At 34.5% G+C, this 18,725-nt stretch overlaps 2 protein-coding genes across 2 annotated transcripts in view; both read left to right on the top strand.

Annotated features, from left to right (window-relative positions):
• The window catches only part of MAGI2 (membrane associated guanylate kinase, WW and PDZ domain containing 2), an 836,940-nt gene that overhangs the window by 36,881 nt on the left and 781,334 nt on the right, over positions 1 to 18,725 (top strand). The window lies entirely within an intron of this gene.
• LOC123647569 (neuroguidin-like) lies at positions 6,489 to 7,567 on the top strand. The gene is given in 2 exon segments (XM_045565122.1): positions 6,489 to 7,287; positions 7,289 to 7,567. Coding segments are annotated over 2 exon segments (918 nt in total). The 5' UTR covers positions 6,489 to 6,505; the 3' UTR covers positions 7,425 to 7,567.

Below are 18,725 nucleotides of genomic sequence, written 5' to 3'. Positions count from 1 at the left end.
AGTAATATAAAAAGTGGAAATGATATGGTAAGTCTTTGAAAGCATGACATAAAAATATATGTGCTGAATGATTAAAACTATGTTCAAATGCTTGTGAAAAAAATACAAGAAGAAAATCTCCAAAATTCAAACCATAATATTAAGATAATGGAGTTTATATTTAAGCATTTTCCTATTTGCTAAAATGGGAATAAATGATGTATTATCTAATTATAGTACAGAAAAAGTTAATTAAAAGAAAAAAGAGCCTAGATGTCCCTATTCTAGATGTATTAGAACAAAGTAGGAAGGCTAGACAATGTAACTTATAAGATGAACTGTGAATTCCTCTAATTTTATAATTATTATTTTAGAGAATCTAGGGATATTATAGAGATAATTTTGCTAACTCCTTTGAAAGCATTTGTGCTAACTAAAAGTAAAAATTTTAAAAAGAGAGTCTAAAATCACATAACCCATAATTTTCAAACTTTTATTGGAAATGGACTTCCCCCTCCCCTTAAATCGAACATTATATGGAACACCGGTAGAGTAATCAAACCAAAAAAATAGAGCCTGTAGCGGCTGGGCCTCCTCCCTGCCTGCCTTCCCCACCTCCTTACTCTGACTTATAGCCTCTTAGTTAATGGGACATATGATGGCCTCTGTGGAACACAGTGCAACAAACAGTAACCAAAAAAACCTGACTTAGAAAATCACCACATGCTAGTAATTTAAAAAATTTTAAAACTCTGATAATTTAAATATTAGTGACAGAGCTAAAACCAGAAACTGAGTCTCCTCAGTTAGAATCTATTGTTCTTTCATCTATATGCCTATTTCATCATAAACCAGGACATACTTTAAAAAACAAAACAAAACAGGAGGACAAACAAAACAAAGTGTCTTGAATCAAGAGGCATTCGGGGATCTTCTGAAATTATTTGCCCGAAAACAGTAAAGCAATTTCTGCTCAAGTATGGAGTTCTATTTCAATTTTATTACTTCATGTACCAGGTTATCCTTCTGATCCATTTGTCCCCAGGCCAGTGTCACTTCCTGCTCTCCCAATTTTGCTCATTGTTAGGACTTAGAACCCCCATGGTCAGATAAGTTAAAAAAAAAAAAAAAAAAGACCAATATGAAAGGAAAAAATGGTGCTAAATATTGTTTTTCTTTCATTTTTCTAGAAAGATATTTTGAGGACTTTTATTTTAGCACATCATGATAGTTGGCTAAGTACCCTAATACAATAGTAATTCTTTTCAAATTGAAATGTTGGAAATGCTCATAATAATATTAAGTTGTTGGAGGGAAATTAGATTGGGGTCTGCAAACTTATCTTAATGGGTATGACAAGAAATATTTTAGGCTTATGGGGCATACAGTCTCTGTCACAACTACTCAATTCTGTCAGTGTAGTGAGAAAGCAGCCATGGACAATGTAAACCAGTAAGCATGGCTGTGTTCCAGTAACTTTAAGAAAATAGGTCGACAACCCATAGCTCATAATTTGCCAAACCGTAAGTTTGATGATAGGAAGTAAACTTCCAAAGTTTGAGTGAGCAAGTGAAGGTACATTCCATGTAAAGCTTATCAATAATCAATAATAAAGGCATTAAAGTTTCTAGGGGACTAATGACTTAAAGAACATTTTCTATTCCTCAATATAAATCTTGTACAGGCAAAATTGTTTTTTCTCTTTTTAATTAAATTCATTAGTGTTTTAGGGTCAGGAAAAGATATTTAACTTAAAAGAGAGTTTAATTTGATAATTAGAACAAAGATCATGTACCCACAACTCCTCACTTACATTTTTTCTCTGCAAAGTTACAATTTTCAAGCCATATATCTTTGCCATTTAGTTAAATGAATTGAATAATATCTATTGCCTCCCTAATAAGGTTTTATTAATCAATGCCAATAAACTATCCAGAAACTATTAGATCAAAGAAACTATTACATTCATAGAATCTTCTTACAATTTTACCAATTTTAGTTGAGTTTTTTTATTTTGTAAACTAAATTACATTTTTTGGAGCATATAACACAGCATGTACCTATCTGAAAAAAAGAAAAGAGAAAAAACATAGGCCTTGTATAGTTGGCCTGATTTAAATTAAGTGACCAGGTGGTAGAGATGATAATTGGTTTCTCTATGATTATCTGCTTTCAACTATATTTAAGTAAAACAAAACAGAAGTTATATGAAATAGCTTAAGGGGAAAAAATCCCACTCTTTTCATTTGAGGCAAGGTTTTAACTAAGCGTGACAAAATGACTTGGATCTGGACGTCTGAAAATTGAGTTTGTTGCTAGTATGTCGTACTTTAAATTTGATTGCTTTACAATAACCCTCCATCATTTATTTAAAAATCAGGTTACTAGTCAAGAGTTTTGATTACTTCAAAGTTTTATTTCCAGGTAGAAAACTGGGAGTGAGATGAAAAAGATATTTCTTTTTTATGAAAGTATTGTCATGTGCCATGTAACGATGGTTCAATCAACTGACGGCCTGCATATAAGACTGTGATCTAATAAAATTATCATACAGGCAGTCCCGGGGTTATGGACAACCTGACCTTAGGTGTTCTGTACTGAATGGGCCCCCAAGGCTCCCCATAAGGATACTTTATAATTAAATAATTAAATTAGTAATTCAGGAACTGGTTTCTTCCATGCATGTAAACAAACCCACATGGCATAAGCAGTTTGTTGGTGCAACATCTTTATGCTAGTGGCTAGTCTCATTTCATAGATAGAGAAACCACTAATAGAAACACAAGAACATGAAGAATCAGAAGATCCAGAGCCAAGAACATTTACAACAAAATGATAATTAGCTGAAGTTTTTCATCTCATTGAAGCAGGATTTGCTAAGCTTGAAGAGCAAGATCCTAACATTGAGTGGTTTACAAAGGTTTACCATACAGTTAGTGAGAACATCAGCTGCTACAAGTCCATTTATGATGAAAAAAGGAAAAAGTCTGTGCAAACAACCCTAGATACCTTTTTCAAGAAAGCGACTTTAGCAGTAAGCTCCCCTCCTCCAGCAACAGAATCAAATCCTGATTGTCCAGCACCCGCTCCATCCTCTCCAGCACCATCTCCATCATCATCTGCCCATTAATATCAGCTTCTTGCCTTAAAATAGCCCCTTCCAGTAAGCAAGACATCAGTGCAACATTGGTGAAGGTTAAACTTTAATATTCTTTTTTGAAATTTCTCCTATCTCCTGTCTAAACTTTTTGTATGAGTTTGTTCTTATGTTCTGCTTGTTTGAATTAAAAGAAAGAGCAAAATAATTTCTATAACTTATTATTACAGTTAATAATACAGGGGTATTATTATTATTACAGTATTATCCTGTATTATTATCACATATGAGCTATTAATATTATTGTTGTTATTATTATTATTACCACCATATATACTCTGTTCATTAGCCATCCACGTTACATACAAATCCAACCTAAAGTCATTCTCGAGAATGTATCTCATCCATAACCCAGGGATTGCCTGTACTCTGTGTTTACTGTACCTTTTCTATGTTTAGATATGTTTAGATACACAAATGTTTACCACTGTGTTATAATTACCTAACATGCTGGACAGATTAGTAGCCTAGGAGCAATAGGCTATACCACATAGCCTTGGTGTGTAATGGGCTATATTATCTAGATTTGTGTAAGTCCACTCTATGATGTTCACGCAATGACAAAATCAGCTAAGGATACATTTCTCAGATGTATCCCTGTAGCTAAACAACAGATGACTTTATTTAGAAAACAGAATTGGGTATACTGATGGGAGAAAGCTTAGCTTTAAACACTAAACTAGGAGACATTATTTGTTTTAAAAGACTGAAGAGTCACTTGTTGTATTTGCAAGTTGAAAAAATTCTGCTGACATTATGGTAGGGGAGTCAGTCATAATTAGGATTAGTTAGATGTACAAATGGACTATTTGTTCATTTGAACATCTAGCAGTGTTCTTTCATTATGGAATAGAAAATGTTCGTGATTATTATTATCTAGGAGCAGATTTGAGGAGAGAAAGATACAGGTCTACTGGCTCCCTTTAATTTCTGTCTTAATCCTACACTGATGTAAATAATATCATTATTTTTCATAAATGAAAAAATTAGCTGCTCTAAACTATACCCTTTATATTTAATAAAAAGAGATAGTGAGCAAATTATATGTGACTTTTTTGCAAATAGGGTCCAATGCAAGTTAGTAAATGTTTGTATGCTGCCATCCCTGTACCCACAGCCTTTCCTACAGCTGTGTCAGCCTTTCTAATCCATCATTTCTCTGTCTCCTTTGAGAGAGTACCTGCCTTGGGAATTACTCACAACACAGTGCTTTAGGATTCTATTACTAGTAGATCAGAGTTAGAGGTGGTGTTGATACCTACTTTCCATCCTTATTCTTAGGTATTTTCCTATACTTATCATATCAGTAAGTATTTATTTTCTATGATAGTATAATATTTTCTAGATACACCATGTTACATATTAAAATTAGCTATACTAGGTTATAATTAATTATATGTATATTTATGTAACGTAGCTATTGAAATCACACAGCGATTTCCTTCATAATTCCACAAACCTTGGAATGGTGAATATCTATATTTCCTGGTGACTATTATACATGATTAATTCAAAAGCCAATTTTATACAGCATACTAGAACAATTTAAGAATAGCCATAACAATTTATAGGGTCAATAATTCCAGGCCTGAAAAGTCAGAGTGAGTTCAGAGATTAAGAAGTCATCAACCACACAATGGCATAATATCAGGAGCTGTTAAAGTGATAATGAAACATACATCAGTGATTCCCTAAGTAAACATTTATACATCAAACAGTTGCATTGTGCAAGGGATGCTATAATATATTGCTTCAATGATATATGCCATGTATTAACTAATCCCTAAACACTCATTGACAGGTAGTGTGTCTCATTTGCTTTGCCTTGGATGGTAATGGCCCATTGAAGCCATTATCGTTTCAGTGGGAAGAAAAATTGCAATGATGCATTTTACATTTATGTGGGGATGTTTTGAATTTATTATCATAGTTTTTATATTTCCTTTGTCTTCTAAAGAAAAATAATGGTATACATTTAACAGCACATCACAATCCTTAACTCCTGAAGAAAAATACCATTTTAAAGTAGAGTAATCCAGAAGCCCCTATTCTATAACCAAAGCTATTGCTCAGCTGGTGTTGACTCATTCTGCATGACCAATGGTATGAAATTGGGTTGCCTAAGAGGTCTCCTTTCTTTCAATATATTTTCAGCAACCATAATTATGGATGTATAAATGATATTAAAGAAATTCCTTTAATTTAAAAGATTCAAAGGAAGATTCTAGGAAGTTCTGCATGGACACATTGATGAGTTCTTACAAAATTGCCCTGGGCCGAGTTGCAGAGCCAGGGTAGGTTTATAGATTAGTATGAAGCTCAGATGCACCCCACTGTGTATGGGAGGCATTCAACATATGACATAGGAGTAAATATAATCAGAAAATATCCAAAAGCACACATCTATGTAAATGCTCTCTTCAGAGCTCCTTTCAGCTTTTGCTTATAGTAATAATTAACTGTACATCATGCACAGATTTAGGCTCAGTAGATTATATTACATGCTTTGGGCTGGACTCCCAAGCAACCCAATTGCTAGGAGACCAATTCTGGTAAACCAGGACCTGGAAGTGGAACTGGCCTCATCCTCTTCATTGACTAATCAATGGAGAAGAACTTCACCTTTTCGCCACTCTGACACACATGGACAGCATGTTCCCATGGGCAGATGCAGTGTTAAACACAATCCCTGATCAGCTAGCTGTAATTACCCACACAATTAATTTCTTACTTAAGAAAATTATCAGCATACCATGGGAATCTGGTATATAAATCTGGTGAATCAAAATGATTATTCACAATTTTCACTGCCTTATGATTTGCAAGGAATTACTCATAACAGACTTTACAATTGACACCACAATGTTGTGGATCCCTGAGTTTAAGATGCATAACAAGAACTGTAATGCACATCTGCAGAGTCTTGGGAAGAGATTGCAGCATCAAGGTTGCACAAAGTGCACCGTCAGACTCAAGACTTGTATCATCTAACTCAATTTATAAAACTAATCCCATAATTTAAGCACTCTACTGTGATTTAGGCACAGCTGCCTGCTACTACCATTTTTTTTTCCTGACATAGATAGAGGGGAGATTGACTGATAACAGGACCCTCAAATAGCTACTGAAAGAAGGACTTCAAGTAGGAGGGGCATAGGAAATTCACAGGAGAGCAGGGCTTCAAAGAAGATAACACACTTTGAACTGCTGGGAAAACAGCAGTGGCTCATATTCCCCTGCCAAGTAAGCATAGCAACGGATTTAATTGGGTGGCTTCATTGGAGAAAAGGTGCTAAAAAGACCAAGGGTCGATCAAGTCAACGTTGGCGCCAAGGAAGTACAGCCCCGGAAGGAGCAGGCCTTGCGAAGATGGTGGCACCGGATGTGCTGGAGTCCGACCTGCCAAATGCTGTGACACTTTTGAAAAACCTCCAGGAGCAGGTGATGGCTGTAACTGCACAAGTGCAAGCACTGACAAAAAGGGTTCAAGCTGGAGCCTATCCTACGGAGGAGGGTCTCAGCTTCTTGGAAGTGAAAGATCAGCTGCTGCTCATGTACCTTATGGATTTGAGCCACCTTATCCTGGACAAAGCCTCAGGAGGGTCTCTTAAGGGACATGCTGCAGTTTTGAGACTGGTGGAGATTCGCACGGTTTTGGAAAAGCTTCGTCCATTGGACCAAAAACTGAAGTCTCAGATTGACAAATTGGTCAAGACTGCAGTGACAGGCAGCCTTAGTGAGAATGATCCACTTCGTTTCAAGCCTCATCCCAGCAACACGATGAGCAAGTTGAGCTCTGAGGATGAGGAAGACGATGAAGCAGAGGATAGCCAGTCTGAGGCTTTAGGGAAGAAATCTGTAAAAGGAGTATCTAAGAAATATGTTCTACCACACCTGGTTCCAGTACATTATGATGAAACAGAAGCTGAGCGGGAAAAGAAGCGTCTAGAACGAGCCAAAAGATGGGCATTGAGTATCTCTGTCATTTGTGAACTTAAGGAGCAGTACTCAGATGCACCGGAGGAAATCCATGATGCTCGGCATCCTCATGTTACCTGCCAGAGTCAGGAGGACCAACACAGGATTAACTACGAGGAGAGCATGATGGTGCGTTTGAGTGTCAGTAAACGAGAGAAAGGATGGCGGAAACGAGCTCACGCACTTCAGTGACATCAGTGCTTTGACAGGAGGGACTGCTCATCTTGATGAGGATCAGAATCCTATTAAGAAGCAGAAGAAGATACCTAAGAAAGGTCGGAAGAAAAAAGGTTTTCGGAGGTGGCGGTGATTATGGGTGTACATATTTATATATATTTTCTGTCATCCTGGGATACTTCTAATTTCATTGTATGTAGGCTTTTCCTTGGAATTCATTAATTGTTTGCTTTGGACATGTGGAAAGATCCTTACTAATAAAATTGATTTTACTTAACAACAACAACAAAAAAAGACCAAGGGTCTTAGAGGCATTGGCTTAATCAATGACACACAAGTAGAAGCTATAGCTAAAGTACTAATTTTTGCATGTAGTGTGGGTAAGACTTTTTGGTGATAGTGTAATTTCTGTGTCACACAGAGAAATGAAGAGGGAACATCAGCACAGAGTCATATTTGAAAACAAAGAGCTAGGCATAGACATGTTGAGAGGTAGCAACATAGTTGTTAAAAGTGCTAACTCTGGAACCAGGCTGAGTGTGTTTGAATCCTGACTTTGTAATTTACTGGCTGTGTGATCTTGTGTGAGTTACTCAACCTCTCTACACCTTAGTTCTCTCTTCTGTAAAAAAAGGAATAAATAAATTTACCTTATATCTTCCTTAAGAGGATGAATGAAGTTTATGAAAAGCATTTCAAACAGTTCTTGGGCCATTATTGTTTTAGAGGGCTAAGCTTTTATTATTTTAAGGTGTGAAAAGTGTTATAACTTTCACTTTATGTTTATACTTAAATACAGCAAATTATCGGGTTGAAATATGATTTTTATATTAAAATATATTATTTTAACATAATCAAGGCAAATTATATCACAGATTAAGAAACTCAATGCAAACCAAAAACATTTTCAAAAACATTTGTGGAATGAAATATACTCCTTTTCTTACAAGTTAGGTCCTTTAATCTTCATTTCACCTTCATAATAGTCTAGCAAAATGATTCATTTGGCCCATTAATAAAGAAAGCAGAAAATACTTAGCTAACAAAACACCACAACTCATTTGTTCATTTTAGACCTGTGCCTTTGACATTTGATACCATATTGTTGTTCATTTTATTCTTAAAGGAGTGTCATCAAATCATTTGTTAGCACCTGCCTTGGTGTAATAAATAGTAGTCAATGGTCTGAAGTATTAGATCAAAAGTGAGCAATTTCTTCAGAACTTAGAAAATTGTAGTATATGCCTAGCTCTTTGTTTTCAAATATGACTCTGCTGCTGATGTTCCCTCTTCATCTCTGCCTGTGATTCAGAAGTTACACTGTTACCAAAAAGTCTTAACCACACTACATGCAAAGAGTAGAAACTGAGAAGATAGAACTCAGGAAAGTCAGAAATGAGCACTTTCTTCTGAACTTACACAATAGAAGTAAAGTTAATATGAAAAGGATTTTAATGAATTTTTTTCCCAACAACATTGTTCTTTAGACTGGACTTGGCTTTCTCACCCTGTTAGTCCCCCAAAGGTGGACCTTTTAGAGTAGGTAGTATGAGATATGCAGAGATTCTAATGCCCTTTAGGGAATCAAGGAGCAAAAATAAGAAACATATTCCAGAGGGAAAATTGAAGGAAGCGTTTTATAAAAAACGAAAGCCACATTTACTAACAACATAATGCACATGTGGTAAAAAAAAAAAAAAATTACATAATTTTGTGTTTTTATAGACTATTCCTTGAGCTCCAAGATGAGCCAGTGCCCCTCCTGCACTTACCCATAGGATGTTCTGTGCTTCACAGACTTTTAATTTCCTCATTAACTGTCCTACTTCATCACTAGTATTACATGTTTCTTACTGTAGGAACTGTATCCTTTTTACTTTTTAAATTTTTTAATCCATAAAACTTGGCAGAGTAATCTCTATATAGCAAGCAGTCAGTAAAAAAGAAGGAATCCCACATTTTGTTCCAGCATTCTTATGGTTTCATGCCTTACATTTAAGTCTTTTATCCATCTTGAATTAATTTTTGTAAGTGGTGAGAGATATGGATCCTGTTTCAATCTTTTGTATGTGGCTATCCATTTCTCACCGCACCATTTACTGAACAGGGCTTCTTTTCCCCAGTGTAAAGTGTTGTCTACTTTGTCAAAGATCAGTTGGCTGTATGCAGATGGTTTTATGTCTGGGTTCTCTGTTCTGTTCCTTTGGTCTATGTCTCTATTTTTGTGTTAGTAACATTGCTGTTTTAGTTACCCAAAGGAAAAGAAGTCATTTTATCAAAAAGACACCTGCACTCGAATGTTTATTGCAGCACAATTCACAATTGCAAAGATGTGGAACCAACCCAGATGCCCATCAATTCATGAGTGGATTAGCAAAATGTGGTGTATGTATAGTATGGAATACTACTCAGCCATGAAGAAGGATAAAGTAAGGCCTTTTGTAACAATTTGGTTGGAATTGGAGACCATTATCCTAAGTGAAGTATCTAAAGAATGGAAAAACAAACACCACATGTACTTGCTATTAAATTGGAACTAACTGTTGAGCACACATGTGCACAGAGGGAAGTAAAACTCAGTGGAAATCAAGTAGGGGAGGTGAGGAAGGAGGATGGGCAAAAAGCTACCTGACGTGTACAATGAACACTATCTGGGTGATGAGCACACTTATATCCCTGACTTAATCATAACAAAAGGAATCCATGTAAACAAAAACATTTGTTCCCCTGTAATATTTTAAAATAAAAAAAGGAGGAATCTCTGGGTAGTAGTTTCTAAATATTCTAAAATTAGCATATATTGTTTTTGTATAATAGTTTTAAAGAATTGAGTAGATGCAACTTAGCAAAAATCATTATTTTGAAATGTGAGACCTCAAAAAATAATTCTTGAGCAAAAAAAAAAGAAGCGGGTGGGGGGAGAAAGAGGAAGGAGAAGAGGAAGGGTAATTTGGGCCAAGTATGAAAGTAGGTACCACCCACATAGGTGAGGCAATTCAAACATTGAAATATAAATGTTTATGTTTTTCATAATGGAAGGAAGTCTTATTTTTTTTCCTACTGAAGGCAATTCACTTTTATCTATTAATTTTTCATCTTTGGAATATGTGGCTATATTTCTTTCTATACTAATTTTCAATATATAAATACCTTACAAATATGTACTCAGTGTAGGCTGACTTATTACATATATATAATCTACATACATTTTATATACATATATGTATACCCATTATAATTTTTTTACTATAAAATAATCAGGAATGAAGGAACAATTATCTTGGACTATTTCTAATTTGTTAAAATTCTAAATACACTATATTATGAAATGTTCATACTTAAGTGATCCTTATCTAAAGAGTTACATGATCGTGAGACAAAAAAGGGCTCAGTGCATTTTTTCCCTTTGATCCTAGGCTATTGGGTATAGACAACAGGATTTCTTTATGGAGACTCATTTTCATGTTATAATATTCTTTTTCTTGTTAAATGAAACACCTCATAGCATCACCACTGCTGGGCCAGATATAGCAGACTGTACTGTGTAAAGTTCTTAAAAGGCATATCTATAATAACCAGTTCTCCTTTTTATATCGATTCAAATTATGTTTAGTGCTGAAGTATAAGTAAAATCTATGAGAATAAAATCATTTTATGCTTTGAAAGTTACTCTTTTTTTCTAAAAGAATTATTAAAACAACCATATACCCTAATCTATTCATATATAGTGAAACAATTCAATAGCACTTTTAGGGAACTAAGTTTTTAAAATCGTATGTGGTATACAGGGCAAAATGATTCTATAGACCTTTTGCCAGAGCTTTCAAAGTGCGCATTAAACATAGGACCAGGATAAATGGAGGGTGGGTAGGAGGGGGTGGGCATTATAAAATAATCAGAGGGCATATTGCAGATCCACACTCTTGTCAGACCAGGAACGACAACTGGTCGGACATATGGCATCAGAAGACTAATACATTTTCTATAGTATGAGCACTTAGTCAATTGGTATATGAAATTACCTTGTTTTTTTACACCATGCCTTGACCCCCTTGCTTGTGTGAGCATTTTCCACTGCTTTTCTGGAGTTCCTTATATATTTACAGACAGCAATACTATCTAATAGCCTTATCTTCTAGGGAGCAAAAAAGAACATTGCATTGTGGGAGGTCCTGATTTATAAAAAGAAGCAGATTACAGAAAGATGCCAAATGGAGGGAAACTCAGTGCTGGAAAGGGGTTCTCCGTAAGAAGTAGATATTTGGCAGTGCTGCTCTTTGGGGCTTACAGTGTCTGTAAACTTGAGGAAAGACTGAATGTTAAATGAGGAGGCATCTTACCCTGGGTCCTCTCTCTGTAACAGAATGCATTTTAAGATGACAAACAAGAACCTTGAATAGAAACGCAAATCCAATGTAAAAACTCTATGTCAGATGAAAAATGCATATTATGTCTAACGATTTATTAACCACAGAAAGGGATTATTCACTGACAATTTCAAATGGAAACTTTAGGTCTAGCATAACCGCTTAAGACTACAAGTCATTCTCAAACATTTAAGTCATTGTTTCTCTTTTTTACTTAAATTCTTCCATGGTTGTGTTTAGGAGGAGGATGAAAAATGTGGCAAGTTAGAAACAGCCCAATTTCATTTGGTTCCTGGAACATCATCTTTGTGTAGTGAACATTGATTGCAAAATCAGCTTTAAAGAAAATTAAAATGATCGGTGATCTCAACTCTAGGAAACTGTCTATAGAACTGTTATTTTTAAAGCAGAATTGGTATCTTACACCATTAATAATACTAAGGAAAGACTGAGGAGAAAATCGGTGTTGCTGCAAAGATTGATTCTTTTCCTCTTCCTCTATACTGTCATATTGATCTAAGAATTCACAACTAAAACTGCTGAATTATAATTTAAACATTACTAACTAAAGAATTTGTAGGGAAAATGTATTATAAGTTATTTCCCCTGTATTGTTTTATTTTTATACACTCTCAAACTCTGTTTCATACACAGGCATATGCAGAACCCACACAAAGAAACTTTATTCCCATCATTCTTGCAGAAACCATTCATTTTGGAGTGACACTTGATTTACACCTTGAAGTAGGGAGGAAGTCAAACGAGGATATCATCTTTGTAGATGAGTTTTTACTACTCTCTTGGGTCATTGATACACGTCTATCACATGTACGTTTAGATAGCTACCAGATGCCAAATGAGGATATCAGGAAGAAAATTGTTTTCTGAGATAGCACAGGTTTGGGATAAATGAGGATGTTTTAAGTTAGAGGAGAAGTTCAGGAAGCATGTTAGAAGTATTGGTATTAGAGAAGAAAATGTTTCAGATAATAACTGTCAGCCTACTCCAGATGTTCTTCAAACTGGAGAAATTACAAAGGCAAAAGTGAGCATCCAGGCTCACAGATGGCTGCTTCTGCTGCTAGTACCTGCTGGGTAACCATTTTGAACAAATATTTTACTTTAGTTGCTCTAATGAATAAGCATTCCAAAAATATTTTTGCCAAATATTTTAATGGGCTATTCCAGAACACAGTTAAGGGACTGGGCCACTCACACTTGTGTACAATATTTGATTCCTTGGATGACCCCTTACTATACAGATTTAATACTAAAGTAGAATTTTAAAATATTAGTATATTTTGAAAACCATGTAAAGAAACTTTGCATTAAAATAATATTAGCCTCCAAACCAATTTAAAGGCCTTCATATAAAAACCATGTGAATTTTCTAGATAGCTGAAGGATTTGCCAAAGGCAATTTCCTGAGTCTTTTCTTCATAGTTACACACAAACCATAACAAAATGACGAGACAAATGAATATCACCAGGTGCGAAATATTTGTTTCAACTGCCTAGGCAAATGTTTATGAAAAGAAAATAGGAACATTTGTTTTATGGAAAAGCTGAATGGGGGCAGTTATTTGCCGCCCAATTCAGAGGAAGCTTGTAGAATGAATGCATAAATGAATGGAAATAGTTGTTGGTGATGTGAAAACAACGTAGAAAAGAGACAGCAAAGAAGAACAGCACTCACAAGGAAAACTATTCAGTTTTAGCAAAATATAATGGTGTTTTTCCTGTTGTAATATGGTGATCACCTGCATCAGAGTCACTTGAAGAATATACGCAAATGGCAGATCAATGACACCGCCCTCAAACTTTTGTTCCAGAATATCTAAAGATGTGAGACCAGAAATGTGAACTTTTAGCCAGTTCTCCAGGTATGCCCTGTTTTGAAAACCATGTAAAGCAACTTTGCATTAAAATAATTTAGCCTCCAGAACCATCTAACCTCCTGCATATGGGAATCATATGAATTTTCTAGATAGTTGAAGAATTTGCCAAAGGCAATTTCTTGAGTCTCCTTTATGCCTTTTAGCTTTTCAGAACTAAAGGGAGACACACAGTATATTCAAGAGGGAGATAAATTTGGAAGAGAAATTTGGAGCCAGATTTTAGAAATATAAATGCCAGACTAAGAGGTTTAGGTTTTATTCAGTGAGGAATGGAGAGCCACTAAATAACTTTGGCAAGAAAAACATGCAATTAGAAAGATACTTTGAGAAGTTTAACATTATAGGGATGTTATATGTTAGAGTATTAGAAGAGAGTGTGGCACAATATAAGCATGTAAGGTCTCTGACCATCAATGTAGGAGCTGTGATAACAGGAAGTGATAAGTTACAATGTATTTGAGGAGAATTCACAGATGACTTCTTAGATATAAGAAATCACAAACAGGAAAAGGTCAGAAATGACCATGAAGTTTTGATCCTGCCTGATTAATGTCACAAATTAAAATGAAGAGACAAATCAGAGGGAAAATTGTTGGTTAGGTGAAGTAATGAGAAAGTTAAGTTTGGTCATCTACATCTAGAGTTTAAAGCAATTTCATAAAATTAAAAAGTAGGCCATGAAGTCAAAGCTAACGTCAATGTAAGAGAGATAAAGACTGGGTGGCAAGCTTCTGTTACTAAGAATAAAGGACAACATTAATTTAATATGGTCACACACATTGTTATATCCACATGTATTTATTCACAGATAATTTCCTTTTACTAAAATTTTAGTAAGAAAACTTTCCCCACCCAACACCCAAAAGGCCTTGCCTTTTACAGAGCTACTTTTTCCTTACTTGAATTTAGTAAATTTTTTTTTGAATTTGTAATGACAAATCACTGTGTTTACAAAGGAAAGAGTCCTTGTCTTTTCTGCTAAAAACCACTGTGTTTTAGTATTAGCTCATTATACATTAGTAGATTGGAATTACAGGTGAAAGAACTACCAATTGTTGCCGAAGGTGGAGTTGCTTTTGAAAGATGTATAAGAGTTCACAAGAGAGAGAAAATATAGGGGATCATTCCATGATGAGAAACCAGCATGTGGAAATGCATGAACACATGCTTTTAGAATCAAACAGCACTAAAAACGTGTAAAGTTCATGGTAATGTGACTTTGCTAAGAGTTTTCGAAGAGCATCTGGGTCTTAATTTTTTGAAGTCTTGTTTGATATGGACATTAGCTTGCTCTTTTAAAACAATAATGCAAATATATGCTACAACAATGTAAGCTACTTGGTTAGGTAAATTTTTAAATCGAAGGATACATTTAGATAGGAATATGTTAGCATAGGTCTTCTGAGCAATAAACACCAAAATGGGATTAAATATACCACAATGTGTTAGGTAAATGAATCATGAATAAGATAAGATGAGGAAGCAGCTGAGGAAGACTAGGAGAGCCATCAGCCTGAAATGCAGATCTGATCCCAAGTGAAGAAGAGAAGAAAGGAGAGGGGAGGGGAAGAGAAGAAGTTGAGGAGGGGTGAAAGGGGAAAGGTAGAAGAGCCTTAGATGGCAGATCAGTTCTAAGGAAAGTTTGGCAAGACTGTTGTGAAGTTTCCCAGCCAAAATTGCCTGTTGGGGAGGCGCATAACTCCCAGAAACAAGCAGACCTAAATATCCCAAGACGTGCTCAGTCACTGGCTTGGGAGCACGGCCTTAGTGCAAATAACAACGTAGATTTCTGAGTGCAACAGCTAGGGCCTCAATCATTTATGCTCCCTGTCATTGGAGATCTGAGAGCTGCACCTTCATGGCTGCCACCAGATAGAAAATCATTACTCATTTCTGGATGATTGTATTTTAAATATTACAGTCTCTCCCAATGAAACAAAATGAAATTAGATTAGCTATAACATTTGATTGCTATTTTTGAATAATTTGGGTATGCTATTATCCAGAACAAAAACTTTTGATCACAGACATTTTGTCTACAGGAACTAAATATGACAAATTCTGTACTCCTCTTCACCTTGAGCTACACTGCAGTAATTCATTTTAGCCCTGGATTCCAAGCATGCTTTCTTTATATGCAACCCTTCTTACCAATGGTCCTGTGCCAGATGTCACTGTGGTTTTGTTACTAATACTTTCATTGTTCCTTGATCCATTAGTGATTGTGGGTGAGGCAGAGAAGGCCAAGACTTGTTACTAGATGAAGATTTTCATTGACCAGATATTAATTGTATCATTGCCATCACTTTGGTTTATAATTCCAAATAGAAAATAAAACAAGCAATAATAAGCATAATAACACTCTATTATGCTCTAGGTATAAAACAATATGTCACCATAGGATTTGTCTAAATAATTGTATACCAAGTAATTTAAACTAGTGTGTGTTTGTTGCAGACATAAATCCTTCTATTTTTCAACATTTGATAATAATTCTGCAATTGAATATATACAGAATGTTGCTTTGCTTTCACAAAATAACTAAGGGTTTATTTTTCTCTGATTTCAGAATGTTCATATGAGAGTTCCTTATTGCTGCTATAATTAAAAATTATTGTAGTTTTTTCCCCATAAATTTCCAGAACTTTCATTGTGACTGGTTGCTATTATCAAAACTTTTGACTAAGACATTTTTTGTTTTAGAAATCAGCATACAATTTAGGGGCATGTATTTGTTTTTCCATTCAGATTATTTATTGGATAGAAATGAGATGCTAGGGTACTAAGATGCTAAGGAAAGCAAATATCAAAATATGCATATTATAAATTATCTAAATAACATGTCCTTATTAAGCAAAATTAATATATTTAAAATTTCAAAACTCTTCATGTTCCATTTTTATAAATTAAATAGGAAAGTAAGGAAAAATTCTGATTTGGGTTCCGTATTTAGCAACAACTACTTACAGAATGTTTAACAAGTTTTCTATTTTTGATTCTAATGTAAAATAATAACTAATTATTTTAAGAACATCTTTTGCTCAATGGTATGCTATAAAATGAGTTCCCATTAGAAAATGCATCATTTAACATTCTATCAACAAATATCTTTAGGCATCTACTGGGTGCTACTAGAGTCAAAGACATTGTTTCCTACCAACCAGCATTAACAGTTTTAGTGAACTGAGGCAATGGGGAAGAACATACTGCATTTCAATAAGAGTATAAAAAGTCACCTGAAAATGAATTTTCTGCTCATCATTTCTAGCTTGTTTCTGAGAAGGTAATATAATTATTCCCCCCAAAATCAGAAAAGTTTTAAACAAAATATCCAACTCAATCTACTTCATCATGGCCATTTAAATAAAGAAAACTTTCATGATGATTCAAAATATTTTATTTCAATAAATATTTGAATTCTATCAATCCCATAAAATATTCAAATAACAAAATCCAAAAACTATTAAAGGTGAATAAGCCTACTATAGCTACCCTATATCCAAAACCTACTGCATTATTTAAAAATTTTTCTTTTTCTGAAACAACTTTTTTACTGTCTGTGTTTCCAAACCTTTTTTTCAATTATATTATGAAACACAATTGGTTCAGTAAGTGACATTTTAAAAATAGCTACAGAATAAATTTTCTTTGGTTATTTTCTGGTTATAACAAAGTATATGGAAATGATGCTACTTAGAAAATGCTTCTCACCAATATTCTAACCGTGAAAGTTACTAACTTGCCTGTATTTGAAAAACTGGGACTTAAATCAATCCTCTCTAATCACATGCTGTGAAGTACAATCATGTTTAAATTTTCAGTGAGGAAAAGAAACAAGAGTAGAAACAAAAGGTACATTGGAATAATTTTATGTAGTTCTGTTTCTGAGGAATAATATATTGACATAATGTATAAATATAAAATGAAGTGACTGATATGTTCATCATATATAAGTAACATATATATTTAGTTTTAAAGGCAGTGTGGCAGAGGATAATGAACATTTGGTTTAGTATCTAAATGGCCTGGGCTTAGATAAGTCATTTTTGTTTCAGTTTTCTCATCAATGAAATGTGAGCTAGAAATTATATTATCTTCAAAGTCCCATTTTAATTTAACTTTCAGTTGTTCTGTATTTCCATCAAATTCACATTGTCTCTCACACTTTTAGAGTTCCTTTTCAGGAAATATCTAAAGATAGTTTATTTGAATATTATCATTGCTGGCAAATTTATATATTTCTTGGATAAATATAATTTTAGGAAATGACCAAAAGTCATTTAAAGCCATGACTTTTCAGCAAGTTGGGCTAACAAATGAACAAATATTACCATTATGTTATTTTGATTTAAAATAATGATGTACATTCATGGAGGGGCTTCCTTCATCACAAGCCATCAACTGACCCAGAAATCAATTCTGTAATTCAAATGCATTGGTTTCATCTCCAAAAGTAACAGCTTTGAAGAGCCAACTGCTATTTAATGATATAAACTCTACTTTGTTAAAAATGAATTTCATGAATTCATATCATAACTAATATCTATTTCTAAGGTCAGCCTATGGAAGTAGGCCATTATTACAGAGCTAAGAAGAGCCATATTATACTGAATATGTAAATATCTAGACACATTTTCATCTAGGCTAACATTTCACCAGAAATAATATTACCCAACAATACTTTCAAGTAAAATATGTTAAAGGTAGCTCATTAATAAGAGTATAGTTCTTCTGTTACTTTTGTTTCAATCTCAAGAGTTGAACCAAACAAACTGTAAGAAGTTACATTCTTAAGAGCATGGTTTAGTCACATCAATCAATAAATATCTGCTTAGCAACATTACATGTAGGGAAATGTTCCAGGTATTGGGATGGTGGGGCAGGGAAAAGGAGGGGGTTGAGGCATAGAGGAGTTACTGAAGAGGGCTGTTACAGGTGGTATTTTTTCTCAAAGTGAATATCCCATCCTTATTAAGGAGAATATATTTTTACTAAGCCAAGGAGAAAGTTAGTTATTGTGCATAGTCTACAAGCATATCCTGATAACACTTGGAAGTCATTTATTAAATAATAAACATGATCTGGCCAGTATTTCTCTTTTATCAAAACCATAGTACACACAAGATTATTTTTGCTGCTAAATAAGGTGATTTCTACCACTAATTATGA

Source organism: Lemur catta, chromosome 11 (genome assembly GCF_020740605.2).
Source record: "Lemur catta isolate mLemCat1 chromosome 11, mLemCat1.pri, whole genome shotgun sequence".
NCBI lineage: Eukaryota > Metazoa > Chordata > Mammalia > Primates > Lemuridae > Lemur > Lemur catta.
Note: the sequence above shows the minus strand (reverse complement) of the source record. Positions and strands in the feature narration are given on the sequence as shown.